Below are 18,923 nucleotides of genomic sequence, written 5' to 3' on the forward strand. Positions count from 1 at the left end.
TTTTCCATAGTTTTCAAATCACAAAGATTTTCTTTGATAGCTCACAGTTCCTTCTGTATCTCTGTCTGTATCTCTGCATAACAATCTCATGCTTGTGAAATTATGCCTACCATACCATTATCTGAACTTAGCATGGATTTATCAAATGAGTTCAGGTTATTGCAGAAACACTGTAAGGTTTTCCTGAAGGGGAATTCAGAAATCTTCCTCAGTTTTAATCCACTCTATCAACCACTGGAAATCTACCCTGAAGGCTACGCACTTCACAGTTCAGCCAAGAGAAAATGAAAACTGCTGGTCTGTAAGATTTACATCAAAAGGAATACTCATAGATAAAGACTAGGAAAGACTATTACAACCTGGACTAAAATTACAGCCATAAAACAACACTGACTGCACATCACTGCCTTAACTAAAAGCTCACTCAACAGGCTAGAGCTGATCTTTCTCTGATCAGCTGAAGTAATCTTATCTAATTTCAAGGTCTAAGGTGAAGTCACTTGTTCCACTGTGTTCACTGATTTATTACTGCAACTGTTTTAAAAAAAAAATCTCATCATATTTCCAGTTGAAACTTCACTGACTTAGCTTTCTGAGGGAGGGTAATGCAGCAGGTATTTTTGTGGCCACCCCTGGTAGGTTGACCCCAGCCAGCAGCTAAGAACCCACCAGCTGCTTATTCATTCCCACCCACCACAGCAGGATGGGGGAGAAAATGGGAAGAGTAAAACCAAGAAAAATTCATAGGTCAAGATAAAGACAACTTAATAACTACAGGGAAGAGGAAAAAAAAAAAACCAAAGGCAAAAACAAAGAACAAGTGATGCCAAGGCAATCACTCAAGTCCTCAAGCAATGGCTACTTCAAAAAATTTACTCCCCAGCACTGGGTCAGTTATCCCAGCTGTGTCCCCTCCCAGCCTCTCATCCGCCCCAAGTCTGCTTGCTGGTGGGCAGAGAGAGGAACAGAGAATGCCTTGACCCTGTGCAAGCACTGCTCAGCAACAGCTAAAAGACTGATGTATCAACACTGTTTTGGTCACAACTCTGAAATACACCATCATATGGTCTGCTATGAAGAAAATCAACTCTACCCCAGTCAGACCCAATATAGTACCACTATAGTAATGGTTATTAAGCATTTACAGGTGGTTATCAAGAGAAGGCCATATATGAAAAAAACAATTGGTATATTAAGGGATTGACTCAGCAAAGCACTTAAGCTTAGGTATTTTGTACACAGTAGTAAATAATGCAGAAGTAAATAATTATAAAGCCAGATACACGACTAAAACACCTTGATGAATTACATTCCTGTTCTGTGACTGCAGAATTGCAAACATTTCATTCCTTCTGGGAGCCTACCCCAGAGAAAATAAGATCCTAGAATCTAACTAGGCAAATGTTTTGAAGATTGGTGAAAATTCTTTCAATGGTATCCCATGGAAAACTTGGAGAATACACATTTTCAAAATGTGAGCAGCAACCAACCACACTTCTCAGGTGCTCCTCTTTCTCCCCACAGCCCCCTTTCCCAATCACTTATTGCAGTAAAGTTAAAAAAATGTAAACACCTGTTTCCAAATTAGACCACACATTGAATATACTACTGATACATTACCAGAAGAAAAACTCATCAGAAATTTATGTTGCCCATTTATCACTTCTCATGCTTTTCTCCTAGTTCCATTTATCACAATTTATTTGTCAATTGCTTGAAGAAAGTTACCATACAAGACGTGATTTTATATTTGCTCTTTTTTTCCCCTCTTTCAGTTACAGTCCCATTATAAAATTTAAATGCACAATAGCAGAAGTATGACATTGATAAATTGGTCTAGGAATTAAAAGTCTCATTCTTACTACTTAAAATCCCAGATTTCAATAGGTAATATTTCCAGCAGAAGACAGAGGACCTAAATCTGGAGTTATGCAGCAAGTGATTTAGTGCAATGCTACTGAAAGTCCTAGTCCTATTTAAAGTCATAAGCAAGGTGGACACTTGCCCCAGCCATTTCCTGAAACACCCTCTAATCCCCCTGCTTGCTTCACTGCACTGGTAACTACAAAGTGTGCACCGGGGCTCGTTCTGCCAACAGTGGCATGGCCTCAAAGAAAGCCCTGTCAAATTGGGGAAAAAAAGAAAAAAAGAAAAAAACAACAAAACTTCAAAAAAGCTGAGGACTTAGCCGTAATCCAAATAAATTCACAATGCAAGTAAAGATTATTTTCTAATTGCTATGATTATCTCTGAAAAACTGCACAGTAACACCCACTTTTACCTCTAGCTTGACACTTGAGACTCAGCTAATATTTCAGACATTGCTTTGTACTTTGGCATTTAGTACTATGGACAAGTTCATAGTATGTGGGGTTTCTAGATAGATACATCGTGTTCTAGATAGACCCATGCAGTGTTCAGACCTAACAACGTGACTAACAAATCCCAGACTCCACGGGAATTTCAGCAATTTGGTTTGTAACTAAATGCACATCATTTCCTGGATTGCATCCTCAATGATTTTTGCTTTGTTGGCCTTGTCTTAAAAGGGAGGTACTGAGAAATCCCATAACTGCAATCACAGAAGTATGAACATCAGGGAACCTTTTAAGTTAGCATCACTTTTACACAACAGAATCCCATACAGAGACCAAAGCCTTTTTTTCAATGCAGCCTTGGTCTGATGCTCATTCCACAGTTTTAAGTCTGCCTTTGGAAAAGACCACTGGATGTCTTCCAGTGGTTCCACCAGTGCATGCAGCTAGCATGTAACATAAACCACAGGATACTAGGCATGATGAAGCTGCAGACAGACAGGCCCACGTTAGCAGAAAAATTAAAATTCAAGCTATTACATGTACTCTGCTCTGACAGCTTTTGGAACAAGACACTGTAGCTCTTGCATTATCTGTAAAAGGCAAATAAATATTACTTCTCCTGTGAAAAAAGGAAACAAATAACTTTGAATTACTAGCGGATTGTATTTACTCAAGTTAAACAGGAAAACAAATATGAACAAATAGGAGATGATATTTTAAAAATTTCTACTGCCCAGTGTGTGTAGCCAAAGTTAATAAATATTCTGTGTAAGTTCTCTGCATTAAATTTATTGTAAAAATTGTTTTCATATTTTTTAATCTCGACCAAGAACTTTTAAACTATTCACATGGAACTTCAAATAATAACCAGAAACTACAGTGACACAAAATGGAGAATGTGAGTCACCAGAGTCCAAGGCGGGGAAGTTCTAACACAGATTTAATTATCTTGACTTTAGTTGCCTACCCTAAGTTTGCTCAGGTAATGATCACTAAACAAATGCTAAAGAAATGAACAGATGCTACATCATTGTTAAATTTACTTAAATCATGTCATTTGGAGATGTTCCTTTAGTACAGCAACTAAACAACAGTTGGTAATACGCAGTCTAATTACAAGTTCTATTCATACACTTTGATTAATATCTATTCAGATACACATCTTAATTTCCTTTTATTTACCTGTGTGAGATTGACTTGGTCTCTTAAGACTTCATACCAATGTTGTAATCACCTTTTTAAATAGATCTAAATATTTAATATGCACCAATACAACAGAGGCTTCTGAACTGGAAAGGTCAGAATTTGTTGCCATAGAAAAATCTGGAAATTAATTTTCACCACAGCAAAATACAAAGAGTTATTTTATATCTGCAGAATTTATATTCTGCAGTTGTAGCTGAAACTCCTTTAACAAGACTATTGAGTGGTTTTTATATAGTATTTTAAGAAGACAAAAAAGCTATTTCACAAATAAGCAGTTGCTTGACTGACATAAAGCTACTTGTATACTCTTTTCCCCCCATAGGAAATGTCACACTGATTTGCTTGTCACAGGTAAAAAACCATGCACAGTATCTTGTCAGAACAATCACCACTGCAGACTATCTGCAAGCTCTCAAACACCTTTGAGAACACTCAGTCTTGTTCAGTTTGGTTAGACACTGCTCATACTCTGCTTTTCTAACCGAAAGTGGAAACTATAAAAATCTTTTTACTATTACAAGTAACACTTTTATATTAGCAGTTACTTTAACCTGTGTTCATTTAGATGTAGATGAAGCTTTTTCATAATCATACATACATTTGAACTTTGCCATTTGGGAAAAAAAGCGAGACCCACAATGAAATTGGAATGAAAAGAATTGGTCTCTTTGAATGCATAAATACAGGAATCTTTTGCCATCAGTCCACAGACATAAAAAAATTTGATTATTAGTGCATGAATTAATATTCTAATAAGTATCTAAATAACTAGGTTAACTAATAAAAAAGAAATATTGCCCAATTTGTTTCTTTATTATAGATCTTCCTGCATTTTGTGTACTGACACCTATTGAATTCTACCACATGATACTGGCAACTATTTTATTTCTAATAATGAATATCAGCGTACCTGAATCCCAGCCCCAACTGGGAAGACAACTTAATAATTTCAGTTCAATTGGAAACAAAATCCACCTCTGATAGGTTCCATATGGACTTTTCATCATTCATCAGTTAAGCCAAAATTATTCGTATGATCTTCCTCATCAGCCAGCAAGATGACAGAGAAGATTTAGTGATTTTTTTTTTCCTCCTTGATGTTATTTTCAAAGTTCTAATAGATTCCTAAAATTCTTTGCCTTCATGGATAATCTCTGTATTTCAAGTCAAATTAAAACAGATACTTCTGCTGCTCAAGGCAAAGAAACTTCTGAGAATGATGACCCCATCATAGTCAGACTAAAAGAAAAACATTGAAGATTAGGTACACAGGAAAAAAGACATGCAGGTGTCCATTTTGATCTAAACAGTGCAGGCTTGAAGTATTCAAGTTTACAATGCCGCACGAACCATGAAGGATCAGGTATGAGAGACAGTAGCAAAATTGCTAGGGGAAGGAAATGTTAACACTGAGTGTAGAGATACCTGTGTTCTACATGTCTGAAGCCAATTTCTGGGGTTCCCAAACTGCCTCCCAGTGGCACTACCAGGTTCATTGCTCTGTCAGAGTCCTGAGAAGTTATAGTTACTGTCTCTGTTTAAAAGTGGATCAGACTTGCAGAACAACCCCTAGGCTGCCATCTGGGATTCTCCTGAGAAGCAGGCCCTTCAAGTGTCAAGGTTTCAACACACAAAAAATCTGTCAAGGTTGAGGTCTGAGCCCAGGAGATGACACAGCCTACTGAAGGTGAACAACATGCTGCCCAGATGACTGCTCCTATAAAGCAAAACCTATTCTTGCAAAGCAGGCACCAAGGTTACCTGCTGAAAATGCGTGCTCCAAGATCCCCTCCACAGATTTACTTGCTTACCTCATTTATTGCTTTTGTGCTGCCTTGAAATAAAACTCAAAACTCTTCGGGCAGAAGTTCTTGTTTGCAGTATCTCTACAATTTCTATCAGTAGGGTACCTTTTCCTTGTTGCAGCCAGCAGGTGAAAATGCAATATAAAGATGGCAGAAGTTTTCAGAAGATAATTGATCTAACTACATGTAGGAAGGATAACCTATTATATTCCTTTTTCACATCTTGAAATGTGAAAAAGACAACCATATTCCCTAGAAGGCATGGAAAGAGATAAAAATGACAGACATAACTCAGTAGTTATATGAAGAATAGCATGGATACCTAAATAATATTTAGCTTTGTTCATTTAAGAAATAGTGTATTTTAATCCTGTAGTATGTAACATCAAAAATTCAATCTAAACACTTGTATCAGGACAGTCCTGAGTTATTTCCACATCCAAACATCAATTCCCTGTGCTGAAACACAACTACAACATACTGTATAGAACTGTAACTTGAATGCTCTTTTTTTCACCACCGTCTAGCTACTAGAATCACAGAGCCAAAACATACCTTTAACCAGTGTACAATTGCAATTAAACAGGTGATGTTACAAATCACGGAGAAAGATTAGATCACTATCAGAAGAGAGAAAAGCCTCTCACTCTACTTCCATACTTCCAGAATCGGCGTATTGCAAAGCATGTCCATTTCTCTGGAGAACCATGAGGAAGAACAGATCCCCATACAACTTCTGCACAGGAAGAGTCACTGGAAGACTCCTCAGAGGCTGAATGTCCTATAATAATGCTGAGGAAAGATAAGTTCAGCAAAAGACAACTGATGAGCAGAAGTAAAAAAACAGTGAGTCTTATTGAACTCTATGAGGAAAAACACCAAACTTTCTTGAGAATATACGATACATATTAGAGTACACCCAGGCACATGTTTAACAGAAGAGATGGTCTAATGCCAAATGCAGAGCTCTAAACACTCAGCACTACACAGCTGCACCAACACTGCAGACGATTTCAGGCTGAGGCTGTAACTGTCCCTGGACTAAAACAACACATAATTGGGTTTTGTCCTCTGCATTTTTAATTTGGACAAATTTTATGTTTGTTTTTCAAATCTCATTTCCTATGTTAATGAAAAAGTAAACTTTAAAGAAAAAAAAAAAACAACAAAACACTATACCACAAATGCTTGAAAGTTTGGTTTATAATTGCTCATACAAACTTACTGTGGTTCATACTTATACATATCACAGTAATCACACAGACCTTTAAAAACACATTCTGTAACACTTGTTGAGCCTGAATTTAAATTTGAATGTCATTATTTGAACAACTTTTGTATAAAATATGAAAATAATGTTGAAGTAATGGATCAAACAAAAAAATCATCTAGCTGGTGGGAAGCATAGAAAGCATTATGCTTTTCCACCAATATTTATACATATATATCATGTTACTGACATATATCAGGGTCATGGTATCTTTTGATATCATAGAAATCTAGAGGAAATACACCCAATGTTTCACTGAAAGCAGGACAAAGAGATGCTCTGAGAAAGGCTTCTTGTGGTACCTATTATTATAAGGACTTATGAGAATGGTGAGATCCCATTTTGTGTAATACTATGGTAAATTTTCAAATGCTTAAATATTAGACAAAACCACTGTATAACTAGTCATGGAAAATAGCATTCAAACATGTTTGTAGTACAACCAAGAGAGCCTGTAGGAGTTTAAGAGACATGCAAACTATAATTTCCTTCAAGCAGTTCAGCCAAATGAGCAAGTTCAGTTAATCAACTTGTCACAAAAATCCTACTGGTGCTTTAACAAAATATTTCAAATTAAATGTGTTTTTCAAGAAGAAACATATATTAAAAAAACACATATATTTCTACCCAGCCCTAAGTCATACATTGCTGACAATTCCTATCTAAAAATGATGACTTTAAATTTTCCATTCTCAGACCTACTCACATCTGCTCATCAATGTGTCATTATGAAGAAATTTAAGGCAGCATACCTTTCATCCTGAGGACGAGCACAAAATATGATATATGAACACTTAAGCTAAAGTATAAGTGACCTACCTGCTGTTAATCCTATTTTTGACCTTTTTCTTTTCTACCTCTCAGTATAATACCAAAACTTATGGCTGAAAATGATATTCATTCAAATGCAGATTCATTTGTAGACCTACTGGAAAAAAGGTGAACAAGGTATATAGTTTACCTTCATGATTTGTCACGTGGATTGCTGCTTATTTGTTTTGTTAAAAACCTACTTGCATGTCCAAGTCCTTAAAAAATCCTCATCTAAGTAAGTAAAACCTAAGTAAAAACCTCTCTCACACTAGCTTTAAATAGCAGTTGAAAATACCAATACCAAGCTGGAGAAAAAAGTATCTGAAATAGAAGATGTTGGACACTACTATTTGACCTCTGAGAGGCCAAGTGCATTGGTTGCACAGGCTTAAGGCTGACATTTATCATATCATGCCCACAAATAAAGCAGGTCTGAGATAATGGGGACAGCTAAATAAATACTAGCTTACATGAGCAGGATACACTTTCCCCTCTGTGAATTACAGATTAGCTAAATTACATATATTATTGGTCTCTGTGTACCAAAAAAAAATAAGCTAATGAATATATTTAAAAAAAAAAATTGCAGGAAAAAAGAAGACATTAAAAAATATGAGTTCTAATAATTACATCCCATGAATTAACTTGGTGATATCACTATCTAGCCCAAACAAAGTAACTTCAACACGTATGTAAAACTGGTATATTCCTAAAAACTGTTATTTGCACTTTGATTATCTTCTTCATGTCAATTGTTACCGCAGATTTAGTCACTATGCCCTCACTGACCTACCAGAGACATGACCTGCAACATCCATGAGCTATCCTCTGCCTTAGATTTTCCAGACAAAGGACTGAAGGACTATATTTTACACAAAAGCTAGTGCCTTAAGTGGATATTTAAGGAAATACTACTGTACTAACAATTTAAAACTTTATAGGGGTAGTAATGGTAATATTTAAGGACAAATAATTGAATTGTACATAGAACTGGAGTTAGGCCCATCACTTCTCATCAGACACTTCTACCATCAAGACTGCAGTGGTTTAGGCAACTAAAAATCACTTTATTTCTAGAAGCTGAGATCTGGGAAATTTTAGAAGATGTGACAGGTTTATGGGTTGTAGAGCTACTTTTAATAACAGCCAAAGCATTATTAGCCTCATTTTCTTATGATTTTTATTTAGAAAACAATGCCTGTGAGTCATCAGTGTATGTTTTTGTTTGTTTCTGACACTGCAAAGTAACTTCCCAGCCTTGACAGCGATTGCCCTATTAAAGCTTCATGATGATTTGATTGCTGTTTATTTAATATTAGACTAAATCTGCCTGGTTTGGAGTGAGGGCCTTCCTCTTGTAAATCAGGGTCTCACCAACTGCAGCAGGGCTCCCTGTGGGAATGCAATGTGATCATATGGATCATACTGCAGCCTTGAGACTTGTCCGTACTCTGAACCACCACACTAAGCAGGAGAGAAGGGGAAGAAATCAATTTTGTTTTGATTGTGTGGCACCAATTAAAGGGATTAAAAGCACTACCAGACACTGAGGTAGCACAAAGAAAGAACAGGAAGCAGAAGAACCATAATGAGCTCAGAGCCTTGTTGTGAAAATTCCTAAACCATGTGGAGACCATAGGACCCAGAGTGGTTTGTAGGCTCTGTGCAGAAAAACAAGACAAAGAAAGGGGAAACACAAGCACAGAATAATACATGATAATGCAGCAGGACAGCAGCAGCAGAAGTAGGAGCAGCAGCCAGATAACCGACTACCATTTCAGTATCCCAACTACTGTATATTTTATTCCTTTTCCTGAACTCTTATCTTTTTCTTCAGTGTTTAAGTAAATATTAACTGGATCTTCATTTTGGCCAACTTCATTCTTCTAATCTTTTTTTCTATTATTATAGGGAAACATAGAATAAAATAAATTCTCTTGAGTTTCTTATTTACCTTTGCTCCTTTTTCTCCCCTGCTTTTTCTTTCAGGTATTCCTCCTTCACAGAGTAAGAAATCAAGATTAAACCTGTTACTCCAGCAACTTAGTCTTCTATTTGTGTATATCTCCTCTTTGTTCCATATTAGTAAGTCTCCATCCACTCTTTGTCTCCAAATAGCTTCACTACCTCACACTTTGTAATAGACTGCAGGTCTTACTATCTAATGGCATTATTCTGAACCATGGCACACTTTGCAGGAGCTCTGAAACACCTTTTTATTTTTTTCCTGGAGGTTCTACATCATGCAAAAGTGTATGTCTAAAAAAAGATACTAAGCGAGTTGCAGCCTGTCATTTTTCTAAGGTTAATCTTGTGAAGAGTTCATCCTCAGCACAATTACAGGTAGTGGTTCATAACGGCACACCCACTTGCATCTGCAAACCTTGGTTTTCCCCTCAGCTTGTGTTTTCTTGGACACCTCTGCTTTGTTCTCATTAGGTAGGAAAGACAAGATTCTTCAAACTGCTTCAGAAGATGAATTCCCAGGTCACGTTGAGTGTAGTGTATTGAGTGCTTCATACCAAACTGCCATGGACAAGTGCAGTTAATACAGTGTGTCTGAACAGGAACACACAACACCTGCTGCACTTATACAGGATCTCTGTCCAGCACACATGGAATTATCAGGTGTGTCCCAATGTTTCAGAGTGTCTATATGCATTACATAGCACATGCACATATACACATTTCAGTCTGAGAAATCCCAGTACACTCAGTCAGAAATCAGAAATCTTATCCCATCTCTCTCTTTTCTTCTCCTTCAAAAGAAACTGTATCCTTATTCACACAAGTGCCCCCCCATTTCATCTCTGCAAAACTACCACAGAATCTGTTTCATAAACTTTTTTGCTTCCAAAATGCCCTGTGCGGAATTGCTTCCACAGGTTCTCTTCAAAGGTCAACCCCAGCTGAAACTATCCTTCCTTTTCAGTTCTGTGAATCATCTCCCATGTTTCCAGAAGAGACTGCTTCCACTTACTTAGGCTTCTAGGACAAATTCTGTTATCAACAATACAGAACAGCTTTTCTACACTAGTGCACCGAAACTTATCATTCAGAATTCCTTTTTTTTTTTTTTTGAGATAGATACCTGATCAGAGAAATATTTCACAATCATCAGTTTACTTATTCACTCATACAAATGTCAGCAGAGGCACAATGCCTTGTCCAGTTGGAGTGTAACTCCTTTTTGATGAAGGAGTTCATGGACAGCAACTAGTGTTAATAGTAGTGCTAAGTACTTTAACTCCCCGACAAATCTATGCCCAAGCACTATAGACAAGAACAAGTACTAGAAGTATGACTCAGACACTGCAAAACATGTATATTCTTTAGATGACAAGAAGTTATACTTTCTCATATTTGTCCTGTGATCCTCACTCCTTGGTTATACTCTTAGCAACTATAAGCACTAGGACCTTCTCTTAGAAAAAGAAAGTACAGATGCCAGGTAACCATTTGACTGAAGATTATAAGAAAAAAAATTAGAAAAGAAAAAGAACGTGTTGGCAATGTAGCATTAATCTTTGTCATCACACCCTCTTCCCATTCCTATCCCTTCTCACTTTCAGGTTCAGTGTATTCATATGGTCTGTTTCTTTCCAATTCATTCAGCCATCCTCCCTAATTATTCAATTCCCTCTTCTGCTCCTTCACAGGATCGACTGGGCTGGGCTCCATGACATTCTCCCAACCTGGGGAGAACTGCACCTCTAAAAGCCAAGATCCAGATGAAGCTAACTTAAGCATGTAAGCTTTACAGATCACTTATGCCCATTTAGCAGCTTGCTACTGGAGAAAAACACAGTTGCACTTCCCTCCTTCCCCTCACTCTCTGGCCACGTACGTTTTCTGTCCCAAGTCACTGCCATGCTCCTTATCAAATCGCATAATGACCCACTGAGCTCAGCCAATTGAACATTTTTCACTTCTTTGCAGACTTCATTTTCTTCTATTTCATATTCCCAAAACGGATAACTGTAGTATGACACATCTACCAGTTCTGGAACAAGGACAGCAGGAATGGGCAGCCAGCAATGAAGACAAACAGGATCTGCAGCAATTGACTGTTAAATCAGCCTCACAGCCTGCAGTTCTGAGTACTAAACTATCAGTGTCTGAAATAAAACAGACTATGAAAGGTGGAAAGATCCATTTAAAAAGGCTCCAACACAGCTGTAAGACCTCATCATTCCTGCCCCAGAAAACAGCTCCTCCAGAAGCCAACAAAAGAGCTTGATAAGTATATTGTACCAGCCACTATAGAGAAATCTGGGACATGAATACATTGATTTCATTCATTGAATCTTGCAGGGACATGGGAAATGAGGAAAGAGAAAGGATAGTTCATGTAAATACACAGTAAGAAGCTAACAGTTTTCACTTTCTGTATGGACTGAAATTTTGTAAGAGGTGGCTAATGTAAAATAGCCTTCTTCTTATGAAGGGTGAGCAAGTTCACATGCATTCCTCATTTTGTATGGGTGTTTCTCATAACTGTAACCAGAGGAGCATCATAGCTACCGCCAAATGAATGCCTGAACACTTAAGAGACGGAACTAGAAATAACTATTGAATGAAACTTGAGTAGCCAAAGGAGAGATTAACACGGCACAGTATATGGCACCTGGCATAAAAGTTAAGGCTGTCAAAAATGTGTCTGTTACAAGCTTGTTGAAAGAATATTACCATCTATACATCTATAAGGGTTGGAATTGATGATCTCGAAGGTCTCTTCCAACCCAGTTAATTCTATGATTCTATGACAGCATAGATGTTGGGTTGTCTTGACAAAGGCATAGGTGTGCATTTCAAGTGATCATGCTCTTTACCTGTGTCCTAGGATTAAACTCATGAATCCTTGTTTCTCCTATGAAATGAGTACTGCTTTTCATCACCTTCAGTAAAGTTTGAAACAATGCACTGCCTTAGGCAGGAGGCCAACAATTGTTTGCCAACAATTCTATTTGAAAACAATGTTGCTTTCAGCTGGTTTTTAACCACTTCTCATGGTTTCAGCCAGAGAACAAAAATTAGAACTTAAACATGATTCCCTACCCCACACTGTGTAACACTACAGCTTTTCTAGATCACTGATGGTTTTCACACATCCCTTGTAAAACAGCTACTGGCTGCCCTGAAACAGGGACTGCAAGGCTGAAACAGTGTCACTGTGTAATCAGCTAGCACCTAAAATGATGCCTATGATGTATAAGAACTGAAAAACTCAGCCTACCAAAGACTCCACTAGTGGCTTGAAATTAAATGCTTCTCTGTAAGTAAGTCTGTATCATCCAGAATACAGACTCTTTCATGCTAGCAACAGAATCTAACCATTTAAGTATAACACCAAAATAAAATAAAATATTATCTGAGCAAGATCAACAGAAAACAATTCTTTGAGGGCATCTCTATCATTCACACTGCAGATATTGCAGCTTAAAATTTAATTTTGGACTGTGAGAAATCTTAAAGTGGTAAATAAGACATTTAAGTTGACTATGTCTACATTTGTGTATTTAAGAACCAAGGGTAAACACTGCTTCAGAAGACAGTCCAATATCCAAAATTCATTCCCGAATTTTGACTAACTCAGTCACAACATGCACTATAGCTATCACCAAATAGGTTAAGGTTTAAGTCAGAAGCATAGATACTTTACTTAAATAACGGAAGCCAGTGCATAATATACACCAATAATGCTATCTCATTTAGGAAGAAAAAAAAATCACAAATTTAAAAAAAAAAAAAAAAAAAAAAAGGACTTTATTATATTTGCTTCAGTAATTTTTTTCTGCTAAATGAGAAAAACTAAGGGTGGTATTATGAACATAGCCTTTATGTTGTTTGAAATATAAATTACAGTTCTAACCCTATATTACTTGGAGAAAAAAATCTCGGGTAGTCAGGGGTTTGACATGTTTATTTTGAGAAGAGTTATTTTGGATTTTTGTAACTGAAAGAAACCACAGTTCTCTGGTTTGCATAACAACAGTGTACCTGCTGGATGCTTTTCAGCTGCAGTTCTAGAAATAAAAAAAATCTGAAACACTAAATTTATCTCACAGCTCTTGAAGATTTATTGCAATCTGTTCCTAAGGGTGCTGATCCAGCTTTCAAATTCACAGAAACTGTCAGGTTGCCCAAATAAGAACACAACTGGATGCTAAAGAGATACAGTCATACAGAAGACTAGATGTATGATACAGGTAGCAGGATTATTCATTGAGATTATTAGCACACAAAAAGAATTTGTTGGATTGGATGCTTGAAACACAAAGTGGGTCAATACTTCACTCAGACAGAAATGAGTGGGTGCTGATTCTGAATATTCTGTCCCAGCCAATTTTAGGCACACACCTCCTGTTCACATTTCAGAATGATGGGAAAAAAAACAACAGTGAAGTTTCATCACAGAAATAATTCATATTTAGAATTCATGTTACATTCCAAGTTAAGGTGAAAAAAAAAAAAAGAATCTAAAAAAAATCAGGTAGTGCTATGCTACATGTTACCACAAAAATCCCAGAACAGAGGCGTTTCTAAAGGGCATTCCTCAAAACCAAACTTGTTGTCTAGCCACAGTATTCTCAGATGCCAATAATCTCTTATAGAAAGATGTCTAAGATTTCAAAAGCAAGTGGAAAAAATCCTCCCCACAACACACAAAGAAATAAGGCAGCTCATGAAACCTGACAGAATTTAAGGGGTTAACTTCAGACCTTACCGTCACCACTGACAACACCTGCAATGCCCTGGGGCATTTAGAAGTTGACATATAGGTTCACAGGAATTTTACCTGCAAAAACCTGCGATAACTGAAAGATGAAATGGGAGAGACATAACACTTTTGAAAAGCCATGACTTACGGACCTACATTCAATGGGGGAAGATGAGGCGGAAGTATCAAAGTTGTTTGCAATCTATTTTAAATCTCAAAATTGACAGTCTTAGATATATAGACTAATTCCCACCTACCTTCCTTCCCACTTCTAACCCATAAACTAGAATTTAACTAGTAAAAATGTTTGGAATCAAGTGAATCTGTATGTTACCATTCATAGCTGAGTGGATAGGGCTTCCTACTATCTGCTAACAGGTACTGGTAGTCAGTAGAAGATCAATGCCTGCTGAGTCAGCCAAAGCTCATTAATTCTTTCTCCAGGAGCTTATTCCTCACTTTCTTTACAGAGATGGAAACAACTTTTCAAGCAAGGGAGGGCCTAAGGTCTTTCTGTATCTCAAGTGTCAGCACTTCTCTTGAACACTTTTCTTTTACACAAATTAGAAGGATAATTCGAGTGCCACACCGTACAAAACTTCAGCAAAGACATTCTTAAATCGATACTGCTGGTTAAATAAGTACAAGAAGCCCTAACCACAGTAACAGAGGGCCACAAATACAGGACAGAACAGAGAAAACAGACACTACCAGCATAACTGCAAGCAACTGGAACAGAAAGACCAACTAGCAACGAGCAGCAGCTACTGTTCTTGACTGTAATGCAGGGTAATTGTACTTTATCTTCAATAAACCGCCAACTTCCATCCGTCAGTTAACTGTGCCTGTTCAGTCATCTAAAATCCATGGTGTAAAGTCCTCCTGATCACTGATCCTTCATTACACGAGTATGAAATACGATCTATTTATGCATCACCATCTCTGTCTTCATCTCAGAAAGCCTGCAGGTTCACTACCCACATTCTTCTTTCCTGTGACTGCCCCCAATTAACCAGTACTATTTTTTCCACTCCCTAAAATGTTGACTTGAGGCATATATTGAGCAACTACAGTCACAACCTGCTCAGCAAATAACATTGCAGAAAACTGAATCCAAGTCTGCTCTGTTCTGACTTGGTATTTGAAAATTAGTACTCACAGAAAAAAAAGACAGCTGTCATCCATGACAAGTGATGATTAATTAGCATCAAAACTAGAAGTGGTATGAGAAAGTGCTAGCTGTTCCTGAATGAAAGAGGAAGCATAGGTCTCTTTTCTCAATGTGTCAGAACTTTTAGACACATGAAAAACTGATGTGTTAGTGAATATATCTGACTGTGAACACATGGTATTCTTGAAACACCACAATGAATATATAATAGGAATACTAGTGTAGAGTACAAGCTTCATCCCATGCATAGTCTTTAATCAATTCCCATCAATTTCAAATACATGCCTTCCCCTCACTAAGATCAAGCACAGGATGTATATCTACAATAAACTGTTGCAATCAAAAAGTACATCACCAAACGAAATATGTAACTAGATTTTGAACAGCTAATCAGGAAGTGGAGGAGATAAGAATTACAACCCTCTCCCTCATGGTGTTATGGATCAAAATAACTGTAAACAGCTACAGGAATGCTACACCCCTGTATCTTGAAACCACTCACTAGTACTGAGGTGTAAGTGGATTTCCCCCCCCCAAAAAATCTTCCTGGTAGACAGGACTACACTAACAAGCTGTAGAGAGCCTGCAAGGTTATGCAAAGAGCCTTTTACAGATTCTTTCCATCAAAATGAAATCCCTACATTATAGTGATGAGTGAAATATGTAGTGAAGCATGAAATGCTGTAAAAAATACAACTTCATCTTTCCCTCCACTATGGATAACTAAAGCATCCTACAAGGATCTAGACAGCAGAGAGGAGCATCTTACACTACAGAGAAACTAGGTTAAAACACAGGGACTCAGAACAGTGATGTCAAGTAGTTTGTTTGAATTTTAATGTGTAAACCAATGGGTTAAGGAAATTTTGAAGAAAATGACAGCTGTCAAGGGTCTAACAATTCAACATTCAACCCCAAAGCACTTAATTTCCATTGAGATATACAAGAGTCAGTTAGGTATTGCCGTGGTTTCACCCCAGCTGGCAGCCAAGCACCTAGCAACTCTGTTGATTGAACAGTCTTTATTCAGAAACTGAACCACACGAATGCTTCAGTTTTTATGAATTCCTTAACTAGAAAAATCATGTGCTGTTCCCCAGTACCCAGTTACTGTTCCATCAAATGGAGTTTTATTTACTGCAAAATAAAAATACCTAACACCTCTGACACTAAGCCAACATAGTCTGTTTCAACAGCCTCAGCGCACAGAAAATATAAAAACATTAATGAACAGTTTTCTAACAAAATTTGAACCTTTTTTATGGGCGTTGGCAAATATTACCCAAAATACACACTGAAGACAAGGCATCCACCACACCGGAATAAAAGAGATTTCATGTATAGTAAGCTTGATTGAGAACAAGTTAAATACTGAAAAAGGGAGATTTTGCCTTGGGATAATACTGCCAGAGTATAATATATGTGCATTTAGATGTGAAAACTGCATGAGAAACAGGGTAATAAAATGGTAATAATTGTGATTGCTCTAGTACCCTTTCAAATTCTAAGCATTCACAGCTTATGCACTGAAATAGTAAAATATGCACATATGTGCATCTACAAATCCAAGCAAGTGCATCGTTGTAAGAAAACAGAAAATCTATAGCAAAAATACGGTTCCCAAGTGTATGACTGCAGACAAAAATTTCAGAAAACACCACTGACACGGACTTTTTGCAGGAGTTCTTCCCGAGGGCCCGGTCTACAAGGTGGGTTTCCCGGTGGGGTGGCATCCACCTCTCCGTCATTGCTAGCCGGTCAGGGAGGGGCAGCGCCTCGGGGCTCGCCCAGTCCCCACTGCTCAGCGCTGCCGCCCTGGAGACGGGGGGTTTGGAAGCGCCTCCTCCCCCCGGCCGAGCGGGGCGGGTGCGGGGTATGTGGCTCTGCGGCCGCCGAGGCGAGGCCAGGCGGACAGCGCCGACGGGGCGTCCCCGGGGTCTGGGGCCGCGGGTGGGAGGGCGAAGGGGCACCTGTTTCAGGATCCGCGCGGGATCGTGTGGAGCAGAGGGGGACGCGTCCGTGGCGGGGCGAAGAAGCGGGGCACATCCGCGGGATAGCCGGGAAGGGAGGGCTGCGCGATACTCCGGCACTCGGAGGGGCGTGGAAGAGGGACACGAGGGCACACGCGTGGTGCGGGGCGGCAGGGCAGGGCAAAGGGTGCCGGCACTGCCGAAGCAGCGCCTCAAACTCATCCTCGCCCCTGCGTTCACCTGGGCTGCGCGGGGAGCCGCGGCCATCGCGGGGACTCCCTCGCCCGCACCGCTGCCCGCCGCGGAGGAGCCGGCCGGCAAGAGCGCACCTTACCTCGAAGAGGGGACCGATCTTATTCTTCTCCAGGTAAGCTTGGATCCTGGTCTGCTGGTGAGACGCCATGAAGAGCTCCGGAGGCGGGGGCTCGAGCTCCGCTCCCCCGGCGGCGGCTGCAGTCCCTCCGGCTGCTGGCGGCTCGCTCCCCCGCCGCCCAAGGGCTGCCACAGCGGGAGCGGGCGGAGGCGCTGCGAAAGTCCCCGGGACGGAGCTAACTCAGGTAACCGGGGGCGGGGGGGAGCCGGGTGCCAATCGCCCTCCTCAGCTAGGCGCGGGGCTCGCTGCTCTCAAGGAGCAGCGGGCGGGCGCTGCCTGGAGCAGAGAGCATGGTGCAGGGAGGAGAGGCGCTGCAAAGGCGGCCCCCGAGCCCCGAGCCCGCGCCGCTCCGCGCTGCGTATGTCTGTGAGTCCGTCTCTGTCTGTGTGTCTTTGCCAGGCAGCGCCTTGGTTACGGGAGCGGCCGCGGCTGGCGCTGCCGCCCTCGCCACAGCGCCGCTCCCGGAGCCAAGAGCCGGGGGCTCCCGTCAGCTCCGCGGCCGCCGGCGCCCGTTGACGCCCGGGCTCGGCGCACAAAAGGCGGGAGCGAGCGAAGGGGGAGGAGAGCGGGCGGGAGGCGGGAGCTGCTCTGCCTCCTTCTCTCCGCCGCCGCTCCCCTGCCCTCCGGGGATGGGCTTACCTCCCGGCGGGGCCGCGTTCCCCCGCTCCGCGGGCGCTGCCTGCGCGCTGGCGCTTTGCGGGGACCCCACCTGGCTCCGGTCCCCGGTCGGGGGCGAGCGCCGCGGGCCGCCCGGCGTGAGTGACCTGAGCGGCACACGGAAAGTTCAGCTGGTGGAGGGAGGGTTGCGGAGAAGTGAAACGGCTGACAACAGGGAATGGAGTTGCAGGGACTAGAGCCAGCACTTTTCCTTAATTTTTGTTTAAATTGTTTTTAAATCTTAAAAGTGTTACCTTTCTTGTGATGCCGATGAAATTGACAGTTAGCAACAATGGGCATCTTAATGCAATAATTGGAGTAGCCATGCAGGTATATCCTGGTCGCAGGTTGTGTTGAGTTCCTGCAAGCAGCCAAGGGCTCTCAGCCAAAACCCAATGGAGCAAATGAGAAATTTTCAGCTGGCTTCAGGGAGTAGAGAATTAATGAGTACATCAAAGAAACAGTATTTATTCTTTCTCCACCTTGAAATAACGAGTTTCCGACCATTTCTAGGAGCAGGCTCCTAACCTTTTTCTGTCTCTGTTTAGAGAAGAACAAACAAATGATGCTTCTGAGGATTTGACACTTCCGATTGTCTTCAATAACTTATTCTGCTGTA

General features: G+C 40.1%; 1 protein-coding gene across 4 annotated transcripts in view; it reads right to left on the minus strand.

Annotated features, from left to right (window-relative positions):
- The window catches only part of CUNH8orf34 (chromosome unknown C8orf34 homolog), a 156,525-nt gene extending 138,414 nt beyond the window's left edge, over positions 1–18,111 (minus strand). For 3 of the 4 annotated variants that reach the window (XM_027891711.1, XM_027891709.1, XM_027891707.1), the window contains exon 1: positions 17,609–18,111. In XM_027891711.1, coding sequence (XP_027747512.1) covers positions 17,609–17,677 — 69 coding nt within the window. In that variant the 5' untranslated portion in view covers positions 17,678–18,111. Of the gene's footprint in view, positions 1–17,603 lie in introns of all 4 variants that reach the window. The other variant, XM_027891710.1, reaches the window with a different exon arrangement.
- Positions 18,112–18,923: the final 812 nt, after the last annotated feature.

This window comes from Empidonax traillii, unplaced genomic scaffold (genome assembly GCF_003031625.1).
Source record: "Empidonax traillii isolate 1590-97213 ecotype Southwest subspecies unplaced genomic scaffold, ASM303162v1 scaffold327:size604231, whole genome shotgun sequence".
NCBI classification, from domain to species: domain Eukaryota; kingdom Metazoa; phylum Chordata; class Aves; order Passeriformes; family Tyrannidae; genus Empidonax; species Empidonax traillii.